At 38.5% G+C, this 21,289-nt stretch overlaps 1 protein-coding gene across 3 annotated transcripts; it reads right to left on the bottom strand.

Moving 5' to 3' along the window:
• Positions 1 to 4,176: 4,176 nt before the first annotated feature.
• On the bottom strand, positions 4,177 to 21,053 carry LOC104235781 (transcription initiation factor TFIID subunit 2). 3 transcript variants are annotated; one of them, XM_009789597.2, is made up of 25 exons: positions 20,762 to 21,053; positions 19,900 to 20,230; positions 19,224 to 19,385; positions 19,076 to 19,142; positions 17,513 to 17,712; positions 17,232 to 17,385; positions 16,880 to 16,964; positions 16,712 to 16,803; positions 16,201 to 16,326; positions 16,065 to 16,118; positions 12,771 to 12,839; positions 12,161 to 12,258; positions 11,724 to 12,071; positions 11,526 to 11,613; positions 11,281 to 11,406; positions 11,091 to 11,147; positions 9,872 to 9,951; positions 9,742 to 9,784; positions 7,903 to 7,989; positions 7,728 to 7,817; positions 7,224 to 7,282; positions 7,054 to 7,144; positions 6,813 to 6,978; positions 6,484 to 6,667; positions 4,177 to 5,935 (listed from the first exon to the last, which is right to left on the bottom strand). In XM_009789597.2, the coding sequence occupies exons 2-25, from the start codon at positions 19,929 to 19,931 to the stop codon at positions 4,336 to 4,338; spliced, it is 4,158 nt and encodes a 1,385-aa protein (XP_009787899.1). In that variant the 5' UTR covers positions 19,932 to 20,230; positions 20,762 to 21,053; the 3' UTR covers positions 4,177 to 4,335. The 3 variants fall into 3 exon arrangements, with proteins under 3 accessions (XP_009787899.1, XP_009787897.1, XP_009787898.1); XM_009789595.2 differs by having other exon boundaries at positions 19,224 to 19,369; XM_009789596.2 differs by having other exon boundaries at positions 19,224 to 19,369; positions 19,900 to 20,222; positions 20,762 to 20,864.
• Positions 21,054 to 21,289: the final 236 nt, after the last annotated feature.

Raw genomic sequence — 21,289 nt, 5'->3', positions numbered from 1 at the left:
CGATAAATGAAATCAAGCGCAAGACTTAATCTAATATAATAACCAAGATCAGTATGATAATGACAACACATCTCTACCCGGAATCCGGTGTCACAATATCGCGGACGGACTAAGATTACTACAATAAATGTCTGAAAGAAATACAATCTGTCTCGAAATCTAATGAAAAGAGAGTACATAATAAAGTAGAAGAGAACGTCGGGCCTGCGGACGCCTGCAGGACTACCTCGAGATCTCTAGCTCGACTGAAAGCAGGCTCCCCAAGTGCTATTGTCCAAAAGCTGCTCCGGAATATGCACATAGTGCAGAGTGTAGTATCAGCACAACCAACCACATGTGCTGGTAAGTGTTTGGCCTAACCCCGGCGAGGTAGTGACGAGGCTAGGACCAGACTCTAGATAAACCTGTGCAGTTATATAATATACCACGGAAAATAAACAGGAATAAACAATTAACATGGGAGGGTACATGCTACGAGGGAAATATCGAATCCAACAGAAACTTAAGAGAAATATGAGAGAACAATTCAAGATTTACAACAAAACCATAATAACATTGTTACGGCGCGCAACCCGATCTCTATCATTTAACACTGTTGCGGCGTGCAATCCGATCCAATATAACATTGTTGCGGCGTGCAACCCGATCCAATATAACATTGTTGTGGCATGCAACCCGATCCAACATAACATTGTTGCGTCGTGTAACCCGTTCCATATATAGTATTGTTGTGGCGTGCAACCCGATCCAACATAACATTGTTGTGGCGTACAACCCGTTTCATATATAGTATCGTTGCGACGTGCAACCCGATCCAACATAACATTTATATACCTTTAGCAACAACCATACCAAGAGTCCCGGCAAGGGATCAACAATAAGCTACACTATTCCGGCAAGGGATTCGACAGTAAAACTAAATACATCCCGGCAAGGAAGAAACAACTATAACCAATTTTAACTCAACTTCTACTCATTTCAGCTAACAACAATACTCAATCATAAGTAATTTCCACGAAAACAAACTTAATCCTTGCTCAATATCTAGAATCATCATTTAAAGCATCTGTAGTACTATTTAAGAACACAAAATAAATTACAATTTAAGACGCATGGCCATGCTCAACACCAACGTATAGATACTCGTCACCATGCCTATATGTCGTACTCAACAAGATGCAAATAGAAAATAGGACACAACTCCTAATTCCTCAAGCTAAGGTTAGACCGAACACTTACCTTCGAACTTCCACGGCCGACTCAAGCCTCAAACACCGCCTTTCCTTTTGAATTTGATTCCAAATCAATTGTATCTAGACATAATCGACTTAACAACATCAATAAGCGCTAAACAATCCAATTCCAATGTTTAATTATAGCTTTCCCATCATTCTTCCCAAAAAGTCAAAAATTGACCCCAGACCCGCTTGGTCAAAACACGAGGTTCGGACCAAAATTCGATCACTCATTCACCCACGAGCCCGAATATATATTTCGTTTTGAAATCCGACCCCAAAACGAGGTCAAATTCCCAAATAATCAAAACGACCTAACTCTACCCAAATCCCTAATTTTCTACCCTTAATTTCATGTTTTAGGCCTAGAAATCTAGTGGGTGTTGATAAAAATGGAAGAAAACGAGCTTAGGATTACATACCTATGAAGCTATGGTGAAGTTCCTCTTCAAAAATCGCCCAAGAGGTGTGGAGAAGATGAAGTTTATGAAAAATAGTAGAATTCCCTTAATACATTCTGTTTTTTGGAACTTAAAATAACTGGGCGAATTTGCTCTATGCTTTCGCGACAGGCTCATCGCGTTCGCGATGAGCTAGGCCTAAGAGACATTCGCGTTCGCAGAAATGGGCTCGCGTTCGCGGAGAACTAACTCCTCGAACCTTCGCGTTCGCGTCCAGGTGGTCGCGTAGGTATAATACCCACCTGCCCAGGCTCATAAGTCATCGCATTCACGTATGCTAGTCGCGTTCGCGAAGGGTATCCCCCCTTAGCCTCGCGTTCGCGGCACCAGCTTCGCATTCGCGAAGAAGAAATTTGGCACCTGGGAGATTTGCCTTACGCGTTCGCGAGTGTGCCCACGCGAACGCGAAGAGAAAAATCCCTGGCACTGAACAGCAAAAACCTGCAACTTTTATGAGTTCAAAAATCTTCTGAAACACACCCGAGCACTCGGGGCTCCAAACCAAACATACGTACTAACTCAAAAACTTCATATGAACTTATATGCGCGATCAAATCGCCAGATTAACCCCTTAAACAATGAATTAAACCTCAAAATCAATGAAATATTTTAAAACTTCTTAAAACATCAAATTTTGCATTTAAGGTCCGAATCACGTCAAACGGATTCCGTTTCTTACCAAACTTCACAGAATTATCTTAAATCACATATAAGAACTGTACCGGGCGTCGGAACCAAAATACAGGCCCGATACCAACATGTTCTAATCAAAATTCATTTTCAAATCCTTTAAACAATTTCAGAAAATAATTTTCTTTAAAAATTCATTTCTCGGGCTTGGGACCTCGGAATTCGATTTCGGACATACTCCCAAGTCCCATATTTTCCTACGGACCCTCCGAAACTGTCAAATCACGAGTCCGGGTCCGTTTATCCAAAACGTTGACCGAAGTCAAATTAATTTATTTTATAGTCAAAATTTATCATTTTTCACAGATTTTCACATATAAGCTTTCCGGTTACGTGCTCGGACTACGCACGCAAATCGAGGTGATGCTAAAAGAGGTTTTTAAGGCCTCGGAACGCAAAATTCAATTTAAAAACAAGTGATGACCTTTTGGGTCATCACACGCGGTTTTGAAAGTTTAGCGGTTCGAAAATTTATGAAATTTGCGGGTCCGGAAGGTTGTTAGTTTGAAAGTTTATGGCTTCATGTTTATTATATTTAAATTATTTATGAATATTCTTGAGAAGTCATGTGCCTTAATTTGCGTACCAAACGCCGAAAAATGAATAAAATTACTACTTGTTTTTCAATTAAATATTTTCCGTTATACCAAACACACCCTATATCTTTTTTTGGTGCTTGATTCGATATATAGTCAAGTGGCATATTATAACAGTACAAGGTTAAGGTATGAGGATAATGATTTGGATATTTTTAACAGTAAGTGAAATGAAGTGATAGCTAAAAGTAATTTCCTCAAGGATTTGTCAATTTCTTTCTCCAAATGGAAAACATTTTCAACGGTTTAAAGACAACAGTTACGCCACAGAGTAAATAAATTTCTTATCTCTTATTTCAAACAGGTTAGGGTCGATAATATAATTTCTTATTTCTTTCTTTAAGCTCAACTCATACCATCATCAAATAAAATAAAATAAAATAAAATAAAAGTAAAAAAAATAAATCAGATTAATCCAACATATTACATATAGATTAAATAATAGTAATAAATAATATAATTAGATTAATCCAACATATCCACTAGAGGCAGTCTAAACTATGAGTGTCTAACGGGTGGGTCGGGCCGGGCTGGGTAGGAAAAATTAGTAACCGTACGGGTTGTTGTCCAAACCGGTTACAGGTTGAGGCTTACCTGGTTTAACAGGTTTGGGTTCATCCGGGTAAAAAATGAACCGTAAGGGTTACGGGTACAATGGGCCAGGCCGGGCCGTGTTAGTGGTTTTTTTTTATTATTTGTATTTTGTATAACTATTGTAATTTATATTAATATAAAGTAAAAATATAAAGAATACAATGTAGATGGGGAAAAAATTGCACTTATAAATTGCAAGTTCTACAATTACTTCAAAATTCATACTTACAAATTGAAAGGTTTACATTTAACAACAACTAAATTTACGAAAAAAAATAAATTCAAAGGTTTTGCATTGCCTTAGACTCTAAAACCTTAAAAAATAAATAAAATAAAAATGAAATATAGCTTTTAAACCGGGCCGGTTAACTAGTTCAACAGTAATTTACATTGATCGGGTTTGACCGATCCGGTTAACCGGTTGACAAAATGTGAACGGACCAAACCCCCCTACCCTTTTAACCCAGCCCCACCCGGCCCCCTTGTACCGGTCCGGGCCAGTTCCGATTTTAATCGACCTGGGCCGGGCACCGGCCCATTAGACACCCATAGTCTAAACAATAAAAAGATAGTTACCCCAGCACAGTAGAATATCAGAGGTCACAAAGAAAAAAGAGTAAATAACGTTTTATTACATGTCAGCTAAGACTCCGGACAAGCAAATTTCATACATTATGGCTCTACCACTAAAAACTACACTTGAATTGAACAGATAAGAAAACAAATTAACTATTTCTACAAGGAAATTACTGTACAAAATCATGATTTTCCAAGCGTTCGGTTTTTAATCCTAATTTTAAGTTTATGTGAAGAACTAGGTGGTGGAGGCGGCGCATTTACACTTGTATCACCTCTATCTACGTTTAACTTCACCCCGCTAGAACCCCCTGGTTTCAGTTGTACAGTTGCTCCTTTAGCCCCAGTATCCGCATACCTACTATATAAATCCGAAGAGGTTGCCTTTGCTTCTACACCGTTCATCACCTGTCTTAAATCAGCCTCATCTTTTCTACTTTCTTGCTCCACTGAACTTGCCTTGTGATGATCATTCCTGATTGTCTCTGCTTTGGCACCTCGCTCCTCATTCTTTCTTTGACTCCCCACGGACGTTGAAGCCTTTGTCTCGTCTTGCATGAGCTTTGCTAAGTCCTTCTCCTTCCGTTTCTTCTCCTTCTTTAACCTTTTCCGTTCCAAGTACTCTGGGTCATCTTTGCGCCCCTCAAGCTTTCGTTTCTTTCCTCTGTCTTTCTTCTTTTCCTTCACTTTGCCGTGAACTGGAAGGTTAGGCATAGTCAGCGATTGTAAACTTGCATACTTATGAGGTTCAACCTCAGTATCGTCATCTCTCGTCATACCAGTTGATAAGTGATCATCAGGTCGTGGCACCAGAGAAACTTTACTTGACTCAGCGGTGCATTGCAACTCCTTCGTTAGCTCTTCACCTTCGATTGCAACTTTGACACTTCCAATGCTGGCAGTAACATGAGATCCCACATCATGACAAGAGTTGACATCCTCGGGGAACTGGTTACCACTGCTCATGATTTCAACAATATTTCTTTGAGGTGCATCAACAGAAACTGAGCTGCTTGCCCCACGGTCAACATCACGAAAACCATCTTGAGATTTGTCCATTGTTACATTTTCATGATCTTCGGCTCGAGAGGATGTCACAGTTTTTTTCACTTTAATCTTGAAAACCGGCTTCTTTCTTTCATGACTTGCAGAAACTGTATCAGGTTCTCTAAAAGGTTCAGCAATTGCTGAACTATCTGGTACAAGGTTGATTACTGGTTTCCCTTGATCATGACTTTCAAGAATATCGGCTGCGGGGGGGCCCATGCACACAGCTGCAGTCTCATGTAACAGGCTCGCCATTGGCTTTGTTTGCTCATTACTATCAGGTAAGACAGGCTCTTCTCCAGAAGGAGCTGCAGAACTAGCCAATGGGAGGTCACCCACTGGCTGCATTCCTTCATGCCTGAGGTTCAGTGAATCTGCCCCATTCTGGACCTCTGTAACAACCAAATTAGCAGGTATAGCGCCAGTAACAGTGTGTGTTATTTCGTTACTCAATAGAGCATCATCTGCTTCTTTCCGGACCTCTGGTACAAATAAACCATCAGGTACAGAGCTAGCAGCAGCTTTTGCATTTTCATCGCCCGGAACAGCATCCGCTTCCTGAGGAGCTTCTGCAATGGCTGAATCATCAAGTATACCTTCAATGTCCTCCAGAGAAGGTTCAGAAGGTTTTGATTGTTTGACAAGAGCAGCGAAAAATTTCTTAAGTTCGCTACAAGTTTCGGCGTGCCCCATCCTCAAACTTCCATCTCTTGGCACTCCATACAGTGTAGGCGCTCTGAAAGAAATTAAATTTTAAAACAGTAAACAATAAAATTCAGCAGCTAAACTAACTGCATAGCAGAAAAGGTAGTGGTCCAAATTGAACAGATGGAGGGAAATACTTCAACGTGCAACAGATTCTGATAAAGTAAACATGCTCTAATAAACAAAAGGCAAATTTTCTAGGAATTGCATCGTCACAGTTTGTATTATGCGTTGAAATACACAAATTTCGTTGAAGTACCAGAATCCATCACAATAAACAGGTATAATAGAATAAGCACCTTCGAGCAAGGACTCGTAAGATGCAGAACATTGTAATTCACTTTTTCATATCATGTGTGGAGATCGTTGTATGTGACAAAGGAGGATCACCATGTAAATCACACAGGCAGATGATTCCAGACACTAAGCAAGTTTAAAAGGAATATAAGGCGCTTTATTTAGAAATCCACAACTAATGGGAGCAAGCAAAACAAGCTTCCTTGCAATCTCCAGCAGATAGCACAGCAGATTGAAGTACCAGAATCCATCACAATATACAGGTAATAATAGAATAAGCACCTTCGAGCAAGGACTTGTAAGATGCAGAACAAGTAATGACGAAGAATAACATTGTTAAACGAGGTTGGGCTCTCAAGGAGACGCAGTAAAGCAACGAGAGTTTCACCCTTCACATCACTGTCAGAATCAGATTCATTTCTTATCTGACATAACCGCATGGCATGCACACCTAACTTCACCTGACCTGTGATCAAAGCAGAAATTACTTACTTTTTGCACCTGTATCCAAACAAAGTTAACAGAAATTAATGTTGCAAGTCTAAATACTACGCTGTACTTCATCAACAGGAAAAAATGTTTTGGCCAACTAAATTAAAACTGCCCAGAACCTCTTATAGTTGGCTCTTCATCCAAATATCTAATAAACAATGTCAAGGCAGCATCAATGCCCTTGCCCTGGAACTCAAGATCAAGAAGCGATCTGCTTGCTTCAACCCGAACTTTCCAAAGTGTTTTTGAAGTCCGGAATGGATTAATAAGCTCAATGACACGATCCTGCAACCGCCAACGATGATAATTTATATATGCCAGAGCCTAGAGGGGATAGCAGCGGAAAGAGAAACTACTTACAAGAGGAACAAACTCTGACAGCTTTAGTCCAATTTGGGTCAAAGATCGGATGCAGCTAATTGTCAAAATACCATTGTAACTTGGCATCAACCTGTTACATAACTCTCAAATCAATGACAAAAGCTAGTGTACTTAGCCCTCCCTATCCAACAATTCAGAAAATAATGCACCTATCAAATTGCAAGAGCCGATCAACTCGCTTGAGAAGGGATGACAAATAGACAATACTCTGCAATATGCGAACAGGTTAGCAAGGATCTAAAAGGCCGTCTCTGTCTGAGTAACAAGAAAGCTAACTAGGGAAGAAAATGGCCATGAGAACCCCACATAACTGGCATTCAGGAAACATCACTGAATGCAGTACAAGCTATGTTGCGCGGACTCTCCAAAATGTAGCTGCACCCGTGTCGGATCCTTCAAAAATGCACTACTTTTGGAGGATCCGACACGTATCCTGCCACATTTTCGGAGAGTCCGAGCAACATAGGGTATAAGTGAATGAACAGAGAAAAAAGAAAAGCTCCAACCAAATTTATGATCAACACAGCAGAATCAAAAATCCATCACTAAATACTTCAGAGTAAAGGATAAGAGAAATAAAAAACTGCATAAAGGAGAAAAATACAGGCTATCCATCGGCCAGATTGGGAACGATTCATGGAAGTGATGAATACCTGCTGTCCAAATTCAAGTTCACCAATGGACTGGACTAACGTGGCGAGCCAAAAGACATCAGAGTAGGGGTTCCCACTGTTGTCGTTGTACTGCATGAAGTCAAAACAACTGATATGTAAAAAGCATATATATTGGAACTAGCAGTCAGTATAATCAAGCAACTATAATGACCACCTTCAGAAGTTGTAGAACAAATTCAACAGCTTCCCTAGGGCTTTTCTGGTCAGCTGCTCGAACCATAGCTATAGCATGTGGAATAGCCTGAATAAAAAGAAAAAGACAGCACAGAGAATGGTTAAAGTTAAAAAAAAACACAAAGCATAAAAAGCCACTTTAGAGAGTTGAATTCTAACTTTAGAGAGTTGAATTCTTTTCATCAATATGAGCATCTTCCAGCTCAGTAATGATATGGAAATGCGAAGAATTAGGCAAGCCTATGGATTCAAGAACGGACTGCAAGTTTTCCTAAATTTCGTTAAACGGTGCAGCCTTCTGTGTCACCTAAACCAAACCTCCCTTGGATACCAACTTCAGAATTCAAGTTGACACCGAGAGGATTGCAAAAACCTTATGATTGTGAATAAACTGCACAGAGAAGGCTGGGATCTGGATGCATAGCTGATTCAGAATGAGAAAAATGAGATATAGAGCCTGAAGTGTAACCCCATACCACTTATGTAAGAATTTTGAAAGAAAAGAAACATGAGAGCTTTTGACGTGATGTAATATGACTTTCTACAGATTATGGCATGTATTTTGGCTTTATTAACTTTTAGTGCAACACGAGTTTCCAGTTATCAAAGACGATTAGGTGTGTCCCGTAGAGTTACAAAGTTAAGATACCCAAAGAAAAAGAAGAAACCCATGGTATTAGTCAAATCGCATTGATTTGCGGCAGTTTAATTATAAGTAATTGTGTTCGGGAAGGAAGAGAGAACCAAGAAAAGATCAGGAGTTCTGATTCATGGGCCGACAAGACCAAAATTACGAAATGAGCATCTTCGTAATTACGAATTCTAACTTTAGAGAGTTGAATTCTTTTCATCAATATGAGCATCTTCCAGCTCAGTAATGATATGGAAATGCGAAGAATTAGGCAAGCCTATGGATTCAAGAACGGACTGCAAGTTTTCCTAAATTTCGTTAAACGGTGCAGCCTTCTGTGTCACCTAAACCAAACCTCCCTTGGATACCAACTTCAGAATTCAAGTTGACACCGAGAGGATTGCAAAAACCTTATGATTGTGAATAAACTGCACAGAGAAGGCTGGGATCTGGATGCATAGCTGATTCAGAATGAGAAAAATGAGATATAGAGCCTGAAGTGTAACCCCATACCACTTATGTAAGAATTTTGAAAGAAAAGAAACATGAGAGCTTTTGACGTGATGTAATATGACTTTCTACAGATTATGGCATGTATTTTGGCTTTATTAACTTTTAGTGCAACACGAGTTTCCAGTTATCAAAGACGATTAGGTGTGTCCCGTAGAGTTACAAAGTTAAGATACCCAAAGAAAAAGAAGAAACCCATGGTATTAGTCAAATCGCATTGATTTGCGGCAGTTTAATTATAAGTAATTGTGTTCGGGAAGGAAGAGAGAACCAAGAAAAGATCAGGAGTTCTGATTCATGGGCCGACAAGACCAAAATTACGAAATGGATCCAAAAATAGGTTTTCAAACGGCAAATCACAGATCTGAAGTTCCAGATGATACTTCAAAGGTACAACAAGAGTAGCTATCCCAGGGTATAAACACCGTAAGTGCACAGTAAGCATGAGCAGTGTGACACTCACCACATGTGTGATATAGTAATAAGAACATGAACTTCAACAGAGAAATCCTATGCATGCACATAAAGTGAAGGGAAGCAGACAAGATAAAACCGTTCCAAACCTCCAGCTCCCAGCAATCTAAAAGATGGGGAATCAAGTAATGTCTAATTTCAGATAACCAGCGCATTGATTCACAACAGCGTACATATAATTCACATCCTACCTCATTGCATTACCTCAAGTACAAAGTACTCCTGGAAATCACGAAAGTCATTTGGCCTAAAAAGGAAAGGAAAAAAGAAGCATGTGAATTCCAAATTTCAGAAAATTGGTGAAGATGCCAGCAAAGAGATATGCAGTACTCACTTGGGGAGTCCAATATTGGCATCAAATCTTCGAGTTTTATAAAATGTGATAAGATGAATCAAGCCAGCCCAATCGGTTTCCTGACCATGAAAATAAAATACCTTTTAATCTGAAAGAGACACACCAATAATCTTAATAAGTTAAAGAATAAAACCAGAAATCAGGGAAATACAAGATGAACATTTTTCCTTAGAAACATCTGTCCTTGTCAAAGAACAAGAAAAACACAATTAAAGAGAGATGAATCCCCATCTCATGGATTAGGGTGACCAACATCACTAACAATCTCCGACGACGACATACACAAGGGAAATAACTCTAACTTACATCTGCATCTAAGAGATCCATAAATAGCTTTTAATGTGCCGGTGAGACATCAACAACTGCAATGCCCGAGTCCCAAACAAGTTGGGGACAAGTTGGGGTCAGCTATATGAATTATCACTGACCAGGTTACTCCAATTCACAAAATAACCGGTAACTTCAAGCCATTTGAACACCATAATTCAGTGTCAATTGACATCCTTCTCTATGGTTGACATTTAAATTGAAACTATTGAGCATGAACATAGATGTCAAATAACTCCAGAAGGATATAAGATCTACCATGACGAAGACAAAAGCTTTTTGGCTCACAGATGAGTTGCAAGTTCTTTAGATCACAAGGAAGGGATGAAACAAAGGGATATCCTAGTGGTAAGAACTCCCTACCTTCAACCAAAAGGTTAAGGGGTTCGAATCACCGAGGGAGCAAAAGAGGGAACGTGCCACTGTTGGACACCAGTGCAGGGGGGTTTTGACTTTTGAGGGGTGGAGTTTACCATGTGGAAATAATTGTCATGAGGAAAGGATGTAGTGTTTACTCCCAATCCTGATTAAGAGATCTATATCAAGGACACTAAATATACCAGAATCCAAGATCATCTGAATGAAGTCTCAATTCAGCTGGATGACACTAAAACTTTCAAATTATGATTCAGAAAACATAATTATATCATTTCATAACAAATGGAGCAATTACATTTTGCAGGTAGAGAGAACATAGAGATCTTATAATCCAATAACTAACACAAAATCAGAAGCATCAATAAACACAGTGCGTAGGAGGGTACTGAAAAAATGGGACATGAAGCATGCCACATCCTTCCTTAAACAGATGAAACTACTTACCAAAAATAAACTGCTAGTCTGAATAGAAGAGATAAAAGAACTGGCATACCTCGGATGCTGTACTGGCCAAAGCAAACGCCGCCTCAATTCGAATCCTCCAAAAGGCCTTAGGCATCCCCAAGTATAGAAAGCAAAAAAGAAGGTAAATAATGATTTCACCAGGCTTAGCATAAAGCATTAGGAAACAAGGTGAGAGAAGAGCTGTAGCTGTTTGGCAGTGACTAATGATGAAAGCACACCTTAGAGTCACTAAGGAAGTTGTTGAGAGCATTAACAACCGAAAACGAAAGTTGTGGTAATGCTTCAAATGTTGCTATAGCCTGCGCCTGAGCAACCACGTCCCTATCCCTCTCCAATTGATTTATCTTTGGAAGAATCCGAAAATTATCATAAGGATTAACTTTTTTAAGCAAATAAATGAAAATTAAGCTGGTATTATTGAATTACAAACAGCACTTCATGAATAACACAGGATAATACTTACCCACATCTGGACCGGTTGATTAAAATGAATTTCAGCAAGATACTCCAATTCAGGATCTGCCCGTAGCCACAACAACGGGGAATCAGAGCTGTAAATCCACAGTAAGAATAACTTTCAGATACACTAAATGCTGAAGAAATAAAATCTTGTCCAAGATTAAAGAAAAGATTATGTAAGAGATAAGTACATCAAACATACGTTGCACGTGTATCTACATTAGCCACAACGTCACCGTTATCGTCAGAGCCATCAGGTTTAGAACCCTTTTTGGGTTTTTGAAACCGCTTTGCAGCAAGTCTTGAATGACACTGAATTTCAAGCAGCTGCCAAGGTTCTCCAGTCATAGGCAGAATTGGATGATCGTACATGCCATCAAGCTCATGCACCCTTATGCTCATCATTCCAGGCCAGCCAACGTCCCCTTCTTGCTTTTCAGAGTCAAGCTTACCATTCGTCATAGAAGCACTTGAGTCAAGTCGAGCTGTGCATTCCCTCAATATTGCTAATTCGAACATATTCTTTCTTTTGTTATAGGAGAATCCCATTCTTGTTAAGACACCAAAGACAAATCAGACATCAGTCAAAACAATTTCAATGCCTAAAGTAAGCACAGAGGCGTGCAGGAGAAAACATACTTAAGCACCGGACAGCCACATGACCCGACCCAACGTGGAAAGAATTCTTTAAGAAACGGGCGCTCAAGATTACCAACCTTGTTGGCAAGGTGCCGAAACTGCAATTGTAGTGCAAAATCAGATAAACAAAGCCACACCAACCACAAAAGGCGATGAAGAAAGTAGCATGCTAGTGAAGATAATATCGGTGATATGGCAAAAAATCACCGAAGTAGTTCTGCATTCATTTTGGAAGATAACTTTCTTTTCTTTTTTTTATGAAGTAAGATAATATCATTGAAAGGGCATCCGGAAGATGCCAAATTACAAGAACAGAAATTATGCTCCGTACAAAAGACAAAAAACATTGTAAGCTCAAGAGCGCCTATGCTAGAACCAGGGAGCTAACAAAATCCAAAAAAGTGTCAACGCTATTAACGAGGGAAAGAAAGTTCCAACTGAACAAACTAACTAAACATCTACGCATGCTTTCTGAAGACAACTTTCTGAAGACGCATGCTTCATACGCAATGCTGAAATTGCATGATTTATAAGGCTAGTCCATTTTTCGCTTAGTTATATAGGGGAGAATAGGTACCAAATGGTTTCAAGAGCTGAAATAGAGAAATACCTCTTTTGTGCTAAGGGTTCTCAACGATCGATTTACATCCTGAGCCCGGGAAACAATTTGCTGAAGAATCTGCAAGTAAGGATAAGTAATCAGTGTCATTAAATACTGCTAAAACATTTAAAAGAACTGCCTATCCATAACAAATTTTTCTATGATTTAGACAGCATAAGAGATCTCCAAAAGAGTGGTGCCTTCTCTATAGTGGAGAGCACAAGTACTGAGTCAGTATTATTACCCTATTCTTTAGTTAAGCTTCTTTCTGACCAATAATACATATGGGACAACCCTGAAACATATTCACATCCCTAGAATTTTTTCAACCAAACAGGAGAGTATGTGTCTGGAAAGGCACCATAATACCACCAAAATCGGCTTTAAACATCACATTCCCCAACACAGAACAGAAGAAATCAAAATACCGGGTGGCCCTCAACATGACTGATTCAGGAATTCATCATGCATTCAACTGCAGCAGCAAACCTGTGCAAGAACTCCAACAGAATTGTAGCGGCAACAAGGATACCTAGTGAATGGAGATGGTATTGATTCCTAGAGCTACATTTTTTTTTGGATGGGTAAATAATATATTATATAAATATTTGCAATTAGCCAGCGCAACAGGCGTAATTATAGGTTGCGCCAAAAAGTGATCAACAAAATGCAATTAAGTTTAATGCACTGTATATTTCTTCTTTTGCCTTCAAAAATTCTATTGTTTCTTTCAGGCCAGACAGACCACCAGATAACTTGAGGATCAGTGTTCCAAGTCTTTTGAGCTTTCTTGCGTAGACCCTCCCTGGTCCAGCACAGCACTTCAGCATTTCTGTAATGGAGTTAATTATGGTCCAAGATATACCAAATATGGAAAAGAACATGTTCCATAACTGGCTTGTAACCCTGCAATGCAAAAAAAAGGTGGGTAACTTCTTCAGATTATTCTTCACAAAAAGGACATCTGCTGCACAGCTTGACACCCCTCTTTTGGAGATTGTTTTCTGTGAGGCATGCCTCCTTCGCCATAATCCAAGAGAATCAAGAGACCATTAAAGGTGCCATGTTGTACCACATTTTTTTCCAAGGCCAAAACTCACTGTTGCTAAAATCCAGCATACACTAACAGCTTTGAACTGAAAAAATGCCCTACCCATCCAACTGATAGAGTACATTTTGTTGTGGTCTAAAACAGTGATGCTTAGCATTTGTAGCAAGAAACCTATCCTCTCCATTTCCCAATCATGAATATTCCTTCTAAGACTCAAATTCCAGCCTTGCTATGTACAGAAAATCTGCAACTGCCCCACAGTGACGCAAGGATAGATTCTAAAAAACTGAAAATTGGACTTTTAGTGGCAAATGACCCAACCATGCATCTTCCCAAAACCTAATTTTCCTTCCATTGCCAAGAAAAAAACCCATATTTGTCTCAAACTTGTTCCAATGCCCTCTAATATGTCTCAAACTTGTTCCAATGCCCTCTAATATGTTTCCATAAACCGGTGCCATGAGGCACTCTACTCTTTGATGCGCCAGGATTGTCCAACGAAAACTTTTCCACCAAAATTCTCCTCCAAAGTGCATTTTTCTCCATGTTGAATCTCCAATGCCACTTCATCAAAAGACTTCTACTATGACTCCCAAGGTTTTTAATTCCCAGATCCCTTCCTTTTGTCTTTGATGATTGTTTTCCAATTTACAAGGCAAATAGGTTTTGATAGTTTATTGACATTCCAAAGAAAATCTCTCCTTAATTTGTCCATGCATTTCAACACTGAAGGAGACAGAAATAGAGACATGGTATACGTGGGTAGCGCGCCAAGAACAATGTTGATTAAAGTTATTCTACCCCTACATATTTACTGGCGCAAAGAAGACATTCTCACAAGAGGCAAAGAACGAAGGAGGGGGGGTGAGAGAGAACGAATGCAAGTGGTGTTGCAGCTATCTACAGTCAATAACTTTTCTATCTATATTCTATATGCACATTCAGGCCAGTTAAGGGCTAAAAAAAAGATGGGAATGCTTTTTAGCTAAAGGACTGGCAAATGAAATATCAGGAAACCAAGCAACCAGCATTCTATTAGAAAAGATGGGAATGCTTTTCTTTTTTATACAATGGTATCTAGAAAAGATAGGTATGCTTTAGGCTACCCAGTGAAGCAATTAGGGGGAAAATTGCATCATTTCCTAATTACTGGAGAACTGCAGAACAACCAAAGTTCATATACTCTCTCCCTCCTACTTTAGGTGACATTATTTGACTAGGCACACATTTCACGAAGTCAATTTGATTTTGTATTATGATTCACTTTATAATATTAGTTTAAAAACCTCACATAGCGTTTTGTTGTCCTTTTGTCACAAGGATATTTACTTTATAATTATCGCAAACCCAAGCTAATAATTTGTCTAATTAAATCTGTTCTTCCTATCCCAAAACATCTATTTCCCTTGAGATTAAAAATAAAGCACGTCTACAACACTGGAATATTTCATTTTTAACTAAGATACAAGAAACTTCAGAATCATAGATGAATCAATGGACAACCTGGTTGACTGATCAAATAAGGAAAGACATATTATTTTATCATACTCTATTCTGACACAAATATTGTTGAGCACCTATTTGACAAGTTGATGAGCTAATATGGTTGGTCTACTTTTCATCTGTATGTGGAGGGAACCTGAGATTTAGCATTGTGCCAGCCAGTAAGGATATACATAAGTGTATGTGTTTTACAAAAATATCTTATATATTACAGAAAAACTATTTTTTCCAGAAATGAAGTAGAGAAGCCAACAAAATAATTTCTACAAGATGCATCTACACCTAAAAGTAGGGGTGGCAAAATGGTTAAAAGAAAATAGTTAACCACCCATATTATCCACTAAAAAATGGGTTGGATAATGAACTTTTTAAAAACGGGTCAAATATGGATAAGAACCATATTATCCATTTAGAAAATGGGCATCCAGTGGATAACCAATGGGTCTAACTTTTACATTTGTGAAGCCTCAAATTGGAGGTTCTTCAAGTTAGGGAAACTAGGAATTCTCCCAATAGTGATCATATGCAAGAAGTCATGGATAATATGGGTAATGTTACCCATATTATCCGCCGGTTAACCAGCTTTTTATCCATATCAAATGGGCCGGGTCGGATAATTTATCTGTTTTTCATTATCTGTTTTCGACCCGACAGTTTACCACTCCTACCTAAAAGCCATAAGATTCTAAGATGTATATTCCAAGAATGAAAGTGGCACCACAGAATAATAGTTGCTATAAGGCTCATACCTTGCGAAATGACTCAGGTCCCATCTGCTTTTCTAACATTTGGAGAATCGCAACCTATTAAGACAAATACAAAGATCAGACCTGATAGGTAACAGTATATTTTTTAAGCTACAATGGAAGGCAAAATATCACTCACAGACTTCCAAGATCTTATTTTGCCAAAGAAACCAATACACTGGGTGCCATACAAATTCTTTGAAGAAGCAACAGCACTTAAGGCAGTTGCACCACTGTCATCTGCTCTGCAAACAGCAATATTAGCCTGCAAATCATGGAGGAAGTAAGATCAAGGCATGGAGGAAATAAGATCCGGGGGAGGGGGGGCACACAGAAAGAGAGAGAAGATATGTCAGAATAAAGCTTCTGCAGTTTGAACTTAAATTAGCAAACTACATTTTACATAAGGTATCGCAAGAGAAGCTAGGTTCAAATTATAAACAAATCAACACAAATAACACAACTGATGAACCTAAAAGCTTCCTTCTTACTCTATCATGTGCCTATTCTGCCTTGTCATAAGAATAGCCATAGTGAAATGAGCCTAAAGGGGCTACAAGCTTCAATCTATAAAATGTTGGTGGAGCTACAAATAAAATGCAAAAATTGATTTGTTGCTTGCTAATGAAGACCATAAAACAGAAGCAAACCTTGTATCTCCTATAGCGCGCTTCATTATTTCCAAGGAATCTCTTGATGAATATATCAGTCAAGAAACCAGCAAGACCATCCAACAACCAATCTGAGAATATTAATAACACATAGTTAAGATACAGAAGTTCGATTATCACGTGTTAACAGCATGTCCAACACTTTACCATCATTTGGCGCTTCTGGGGTGATATATACTCCAAACCATTGTCTTGCAAGGGCATAAGCAAGTTTAATCCTTGTCTCTATTGTCTGTTAAATAAATCTGAACCCATCAAGAGAAACAGAAAAACAAGGAAAAACAATGACCAAGATATTTTCTTGATAACCAATTGTTAATGCATGCCACCAACATTCTTTTGGGGAGGAATAATAAAAGGGCAACCAGAATAATAGACAAGCATGAACAGGAGCAAAAAGCACAAGCCACTTCTGCATATTTTCCTTCGTGACTGTTCACTAGATTTTTCCCCAATTTTGAAGATCAAAATCCAAAATTTCCTTCGTGTACAAGCATACCTTATCAATGACCTTCTCATCAAATAGTAATTGAGAGCTGAAGATGCTCAAGGAGGCTCCTAAACTCAATGATGATATTGCCATCTCAGGAGAAATAAAAACTTGACTGTATGACGCAAATGGAAATGACGCAGAAAGGTAGTCTTCATAGTAGCTGTTCAAAAACAAACAAAAAGAATTTCTTTGAGGTCCACTGACTGAATATTAGTAACAGGGAGGTTGGAAGGGGAGGGTAAAAAGACGCCCAAGTAAAGATGTTTCAGTGAAGAGATATTACATACCTAAAAGCACTGTGAAAAAATCCCACAGTGTGCCGCAGCTTTGCTGAGTCAGCAGGGAGACAAATATGCGAGAGCTGACTAATATTGTGGTCGGGAAGAATTTCAAATGGTGCGACTGCCAAGGATATCCATCGAGCACTAACAGGAGTACTTAATCTATAGACGTATGTTTTACGAGCAGGAACATCCTCGGTCCAGATCTGACCAGAAAAAAGAAAAAGAAAAAAAGTAAATTAAGTTAGACATCAACTACCTAGATTTGGTCATACATCTATAGACAACACATTGTGGGGAAAAAAGAGGCAGCCAAAGGACATAATTGGAGTATATTGGTTTCACTATATGGGCAAAGTGCATCCAGCAAAAAATTGATACTGATTGATAAACAGTAAACTCACAATTTCATTTTATTTGAAAACCAATGTCAAACTGCAACATGAAGGAAAAATTGGTCATTCCCCAACAAAAGTAACTAGATTTAACTCCTTGTGACTATGAAGCGCATTACAACAAGACACAAATGAATTCAAAGTTATTCTAGAAAAGGATGATTTAACCGTAACAAAGTTAAAAAATGATCATGCCTCCCTCTTTTTCACATATCCCTCTTTAGTATTTACCACCATTAAAACAAAACCTACTTGTTTCATAGATTCAAAATCCATCAAAAAAAATACCTCCAGAGGAAAAAAAGGGTATAGAAGGGGAGAAAGAGTTACTCTTACACCATGACCAGCCGCCAGAAAACTTCAGATAAAGAAAAGACCTAGCAGTTTGAAAACATTTGCTCACTGAGGAGCCTCTAATTGCATTCAGGCAAGAAGAAAATCACAGCTAGCACAACATAAGGCATGAGAACTGCATAAGAAGGGCAAGCGGCAACGCAATCTTCAAGAACTACGGTTGTAAGTTGTAACATCTACTTGCTTTTCGCAACCTTTTCCTGAAGGTTTATGTTGAATCGTGCCAAGAACTTATTTTGAAAAGAATTTTAAGCACCATTTTTACCATGGAGGCTGTCCGTTCTTTCCAATTGAAAAGTCATGCACACATGAAACTTCATACAAATTGATCTGTTGTATACAACTTCACTAGCTAACAAACTATAGTTTTACTTAAAAGAATATTAGCAATGAAACAACAACATTCTGAGAGGCACCATCTTTTACTCTTTTAATCCAACTTTTTGGGTTCTCGCTCCTCACAAAGGAACCGGAAACTAAAACAACTGCTCCTAGGCACAGAACATTTCCAGAAACAGCTAGAAGAAGCCTTAGATGTTAATATTTCACAATGAAATCTTAAAGCCGAAGATACAGGAATTAGCATTTCACTAAATATTTATCAAGAATATATTTGTCAAGAAAAGAAGCAGATTCTAAAAAATCATAAATATAGCTCTGTCATCAACTAACCAACTAATACTCATTCTTGTCATCATAAAGGTAAAGCATGGTGGACTTTTACGGATCACAAATCCTCACTCCACTAGAACCACTTCCTCACCATGATTTTCACCTCAGTGGACTAGCTAAGAAGAAGAGATGTAATGTATCCACCCACCTGATAAAGTAAGGTTCCAGTACTAACAGCCACAAGATTACTGGCCACTGTAAATTCCAAATCATAGCTGCAGAAAAAGCAACAATAATGAATATAGTAAATTTAAATTCAAACAGCATCCATAAGTTTCACAAGTCTTGCATCTTACCAGCAACATTGTAAATTGTCGTCCATGCAGGGGAACCAACATCGTGCACGCCGAATTTGGTTGTCAGTATGTAAAACATCACCATCAAAATGGATTCCAGTTTCAGCCTTCTCTACCCAATAATCAATACGGACCTTTTTCACATTCTGCATCCAACATAACCTACATAAGTCACAGAAGTGTAAACCTCATTACTTAAATATCCTAAAGGAAATCTGATCAAAGTTATAAGACAGAAAATCTCTCTATAAATTAAAGTACCCAGATGGAAAAAAAAATTCCAATTATATCGCACTTCAAATCTGACTAGGGCGTTTAAATTTTGAGACAATATTTCCTTTTGAGTATCATATGGTGGAGACGTGTCAATTTGCAACCTTTGGGCTGATTATGGTGCTTAAACTTTAGAGAAATATAGTTATGTGGCAACACATCAGTTTTGTTGGATGAAAGTTAAATTCATGAGTTAACCAAGATTTTACATTTCAAGCCAACTCACGCGAGAATGATGTGACTTTAAGTTATTTTTTTAATAAGGACAATGTGACTAAAATTATGTTATTGCGGGTGAGCCAAAAAATCTGAAAGCACATTTCGTGCAGTGAACCAAAAATATAGTCAGCAGCACTTAAAGCTTGAGCAGTGAACCAACAAACTAAAATAAATATGCAAAAACCTGATTGTTTTCAGCTGAAGAGTCCACCCCATTCTCTAAATGCACTTCCTGTTTTTCAATCTCATCCTTCGCGGATTTTCTGCACATTATCAACAAATTTGGTACCAATTCTCTATCTAGAGATGATAAGTACACTGAACCCGCGGCATCAGCAGCTGAAGTAGTTGATGATACAGAGCACCATCTATCCCCATTCTCCAAGGGTAAATAGTGCGGGAAAACTTCAAATTCTGTAGGCTCCCCATCAACTGTAACACTGTCTATTACCAAATTATCCGCGTGCAAGCCCAAAATTCCGTTTTCTGGTGGAACTATATCAAGTTCTGTGTAACTGAAAAGCCAAAAAGTTAACACCCAAGTTGGCATTAATGTCCAAAGCTTACATAACTCAGTCTAATAACAATCCAAATACCAAGGGTCAAGGGGCAGAGCTAGCTTGAAGGAAATGGGTTCAATTGAATCCCATTACTTGTACTTGAGAAAAAAAACTTAACCAAAACAGATTTTTAAAATTTCAAATTTTTAAAGAGGTAATTTGATTGTCCAAAAAAAACATGTGAATCTCTATAATGAATCAGCTGAGGAACATAATCTCAACTATACGGTCTAAACCTTGTAGGTTTTCTAAAATTTATAATTCTTGAAATTTTACTTGGTGGGAAACAGTTTGAACATCGTGAGCTTCAACAAGAGTGGATATTCCCAGTTTTCTTGAAATTTTACTGAGTGATAATGTAATTTATCTTTAAGAATCTTGATGTTCACAGGTTTCTTGAAATTAGTAGAACAGCAGGATGCGAATTTGGACAGTAAATTCGAGAAAATGGAAAATCTTGGTGGGTAAAAGAGAAAGAAAACAGACCCATAAATTCGACGTTTGTCCATGTCGATAGAGAGACATAGCTTCTGATGACGAATCACTGCTTCAGAATTATCCCCTTTCTGCTCTTCGTTCTTCCCCTTATTACGAGCCTTCGCCATTTTTGAACACGCATATATGTATTGTATCGCTTTCTTCGCTCAGTGTAAAGACAAAACGAACACTGAAAAAAAAATGGAAAAAGTGTAAGCTCGCAACTCGCAAGTCTCAGCGAAGGTGTGGAGGGAGTCGAGGGGGTTGATTTATAGAGCTGAAATTGGAGAGGAGAGGGTCTCTGTGTTTGGGATCTGCTTGGTCGGATCGTGCCCTAGATTGCAATTTTATATCTTGACCGTCCGCGTGTCGGTGACTTTATTATTTAACGGTTAGATTTGATTTATTACGCTAAAGTGAGGAAATCTGTGGTGGGGAGATTGCTGGATATGGTGCACGGGAGCATTGACTCAATTCATTCTATACTTCATGTTATACTTAACCCAAATTGAAACATAGTACTAAACTCTTCCCCAA

Source organism: Nicotiana sylvestris, chromosome 3 (assembly GCF_000393655.2).
Source record: "Nicotiana sylvestris chromosome 3, ASM39365v2, whole genome shotgun sequence".
NCBI lineage: Eukaryota > Viridiplantae > Streptophyta > Magnoliopsida > Solanales > Solanaceae > Nicotiana > Nicotiana sylvestris.
This window is presented reverse-complemented; position numbering and strand designations above follow the sequence as displayed.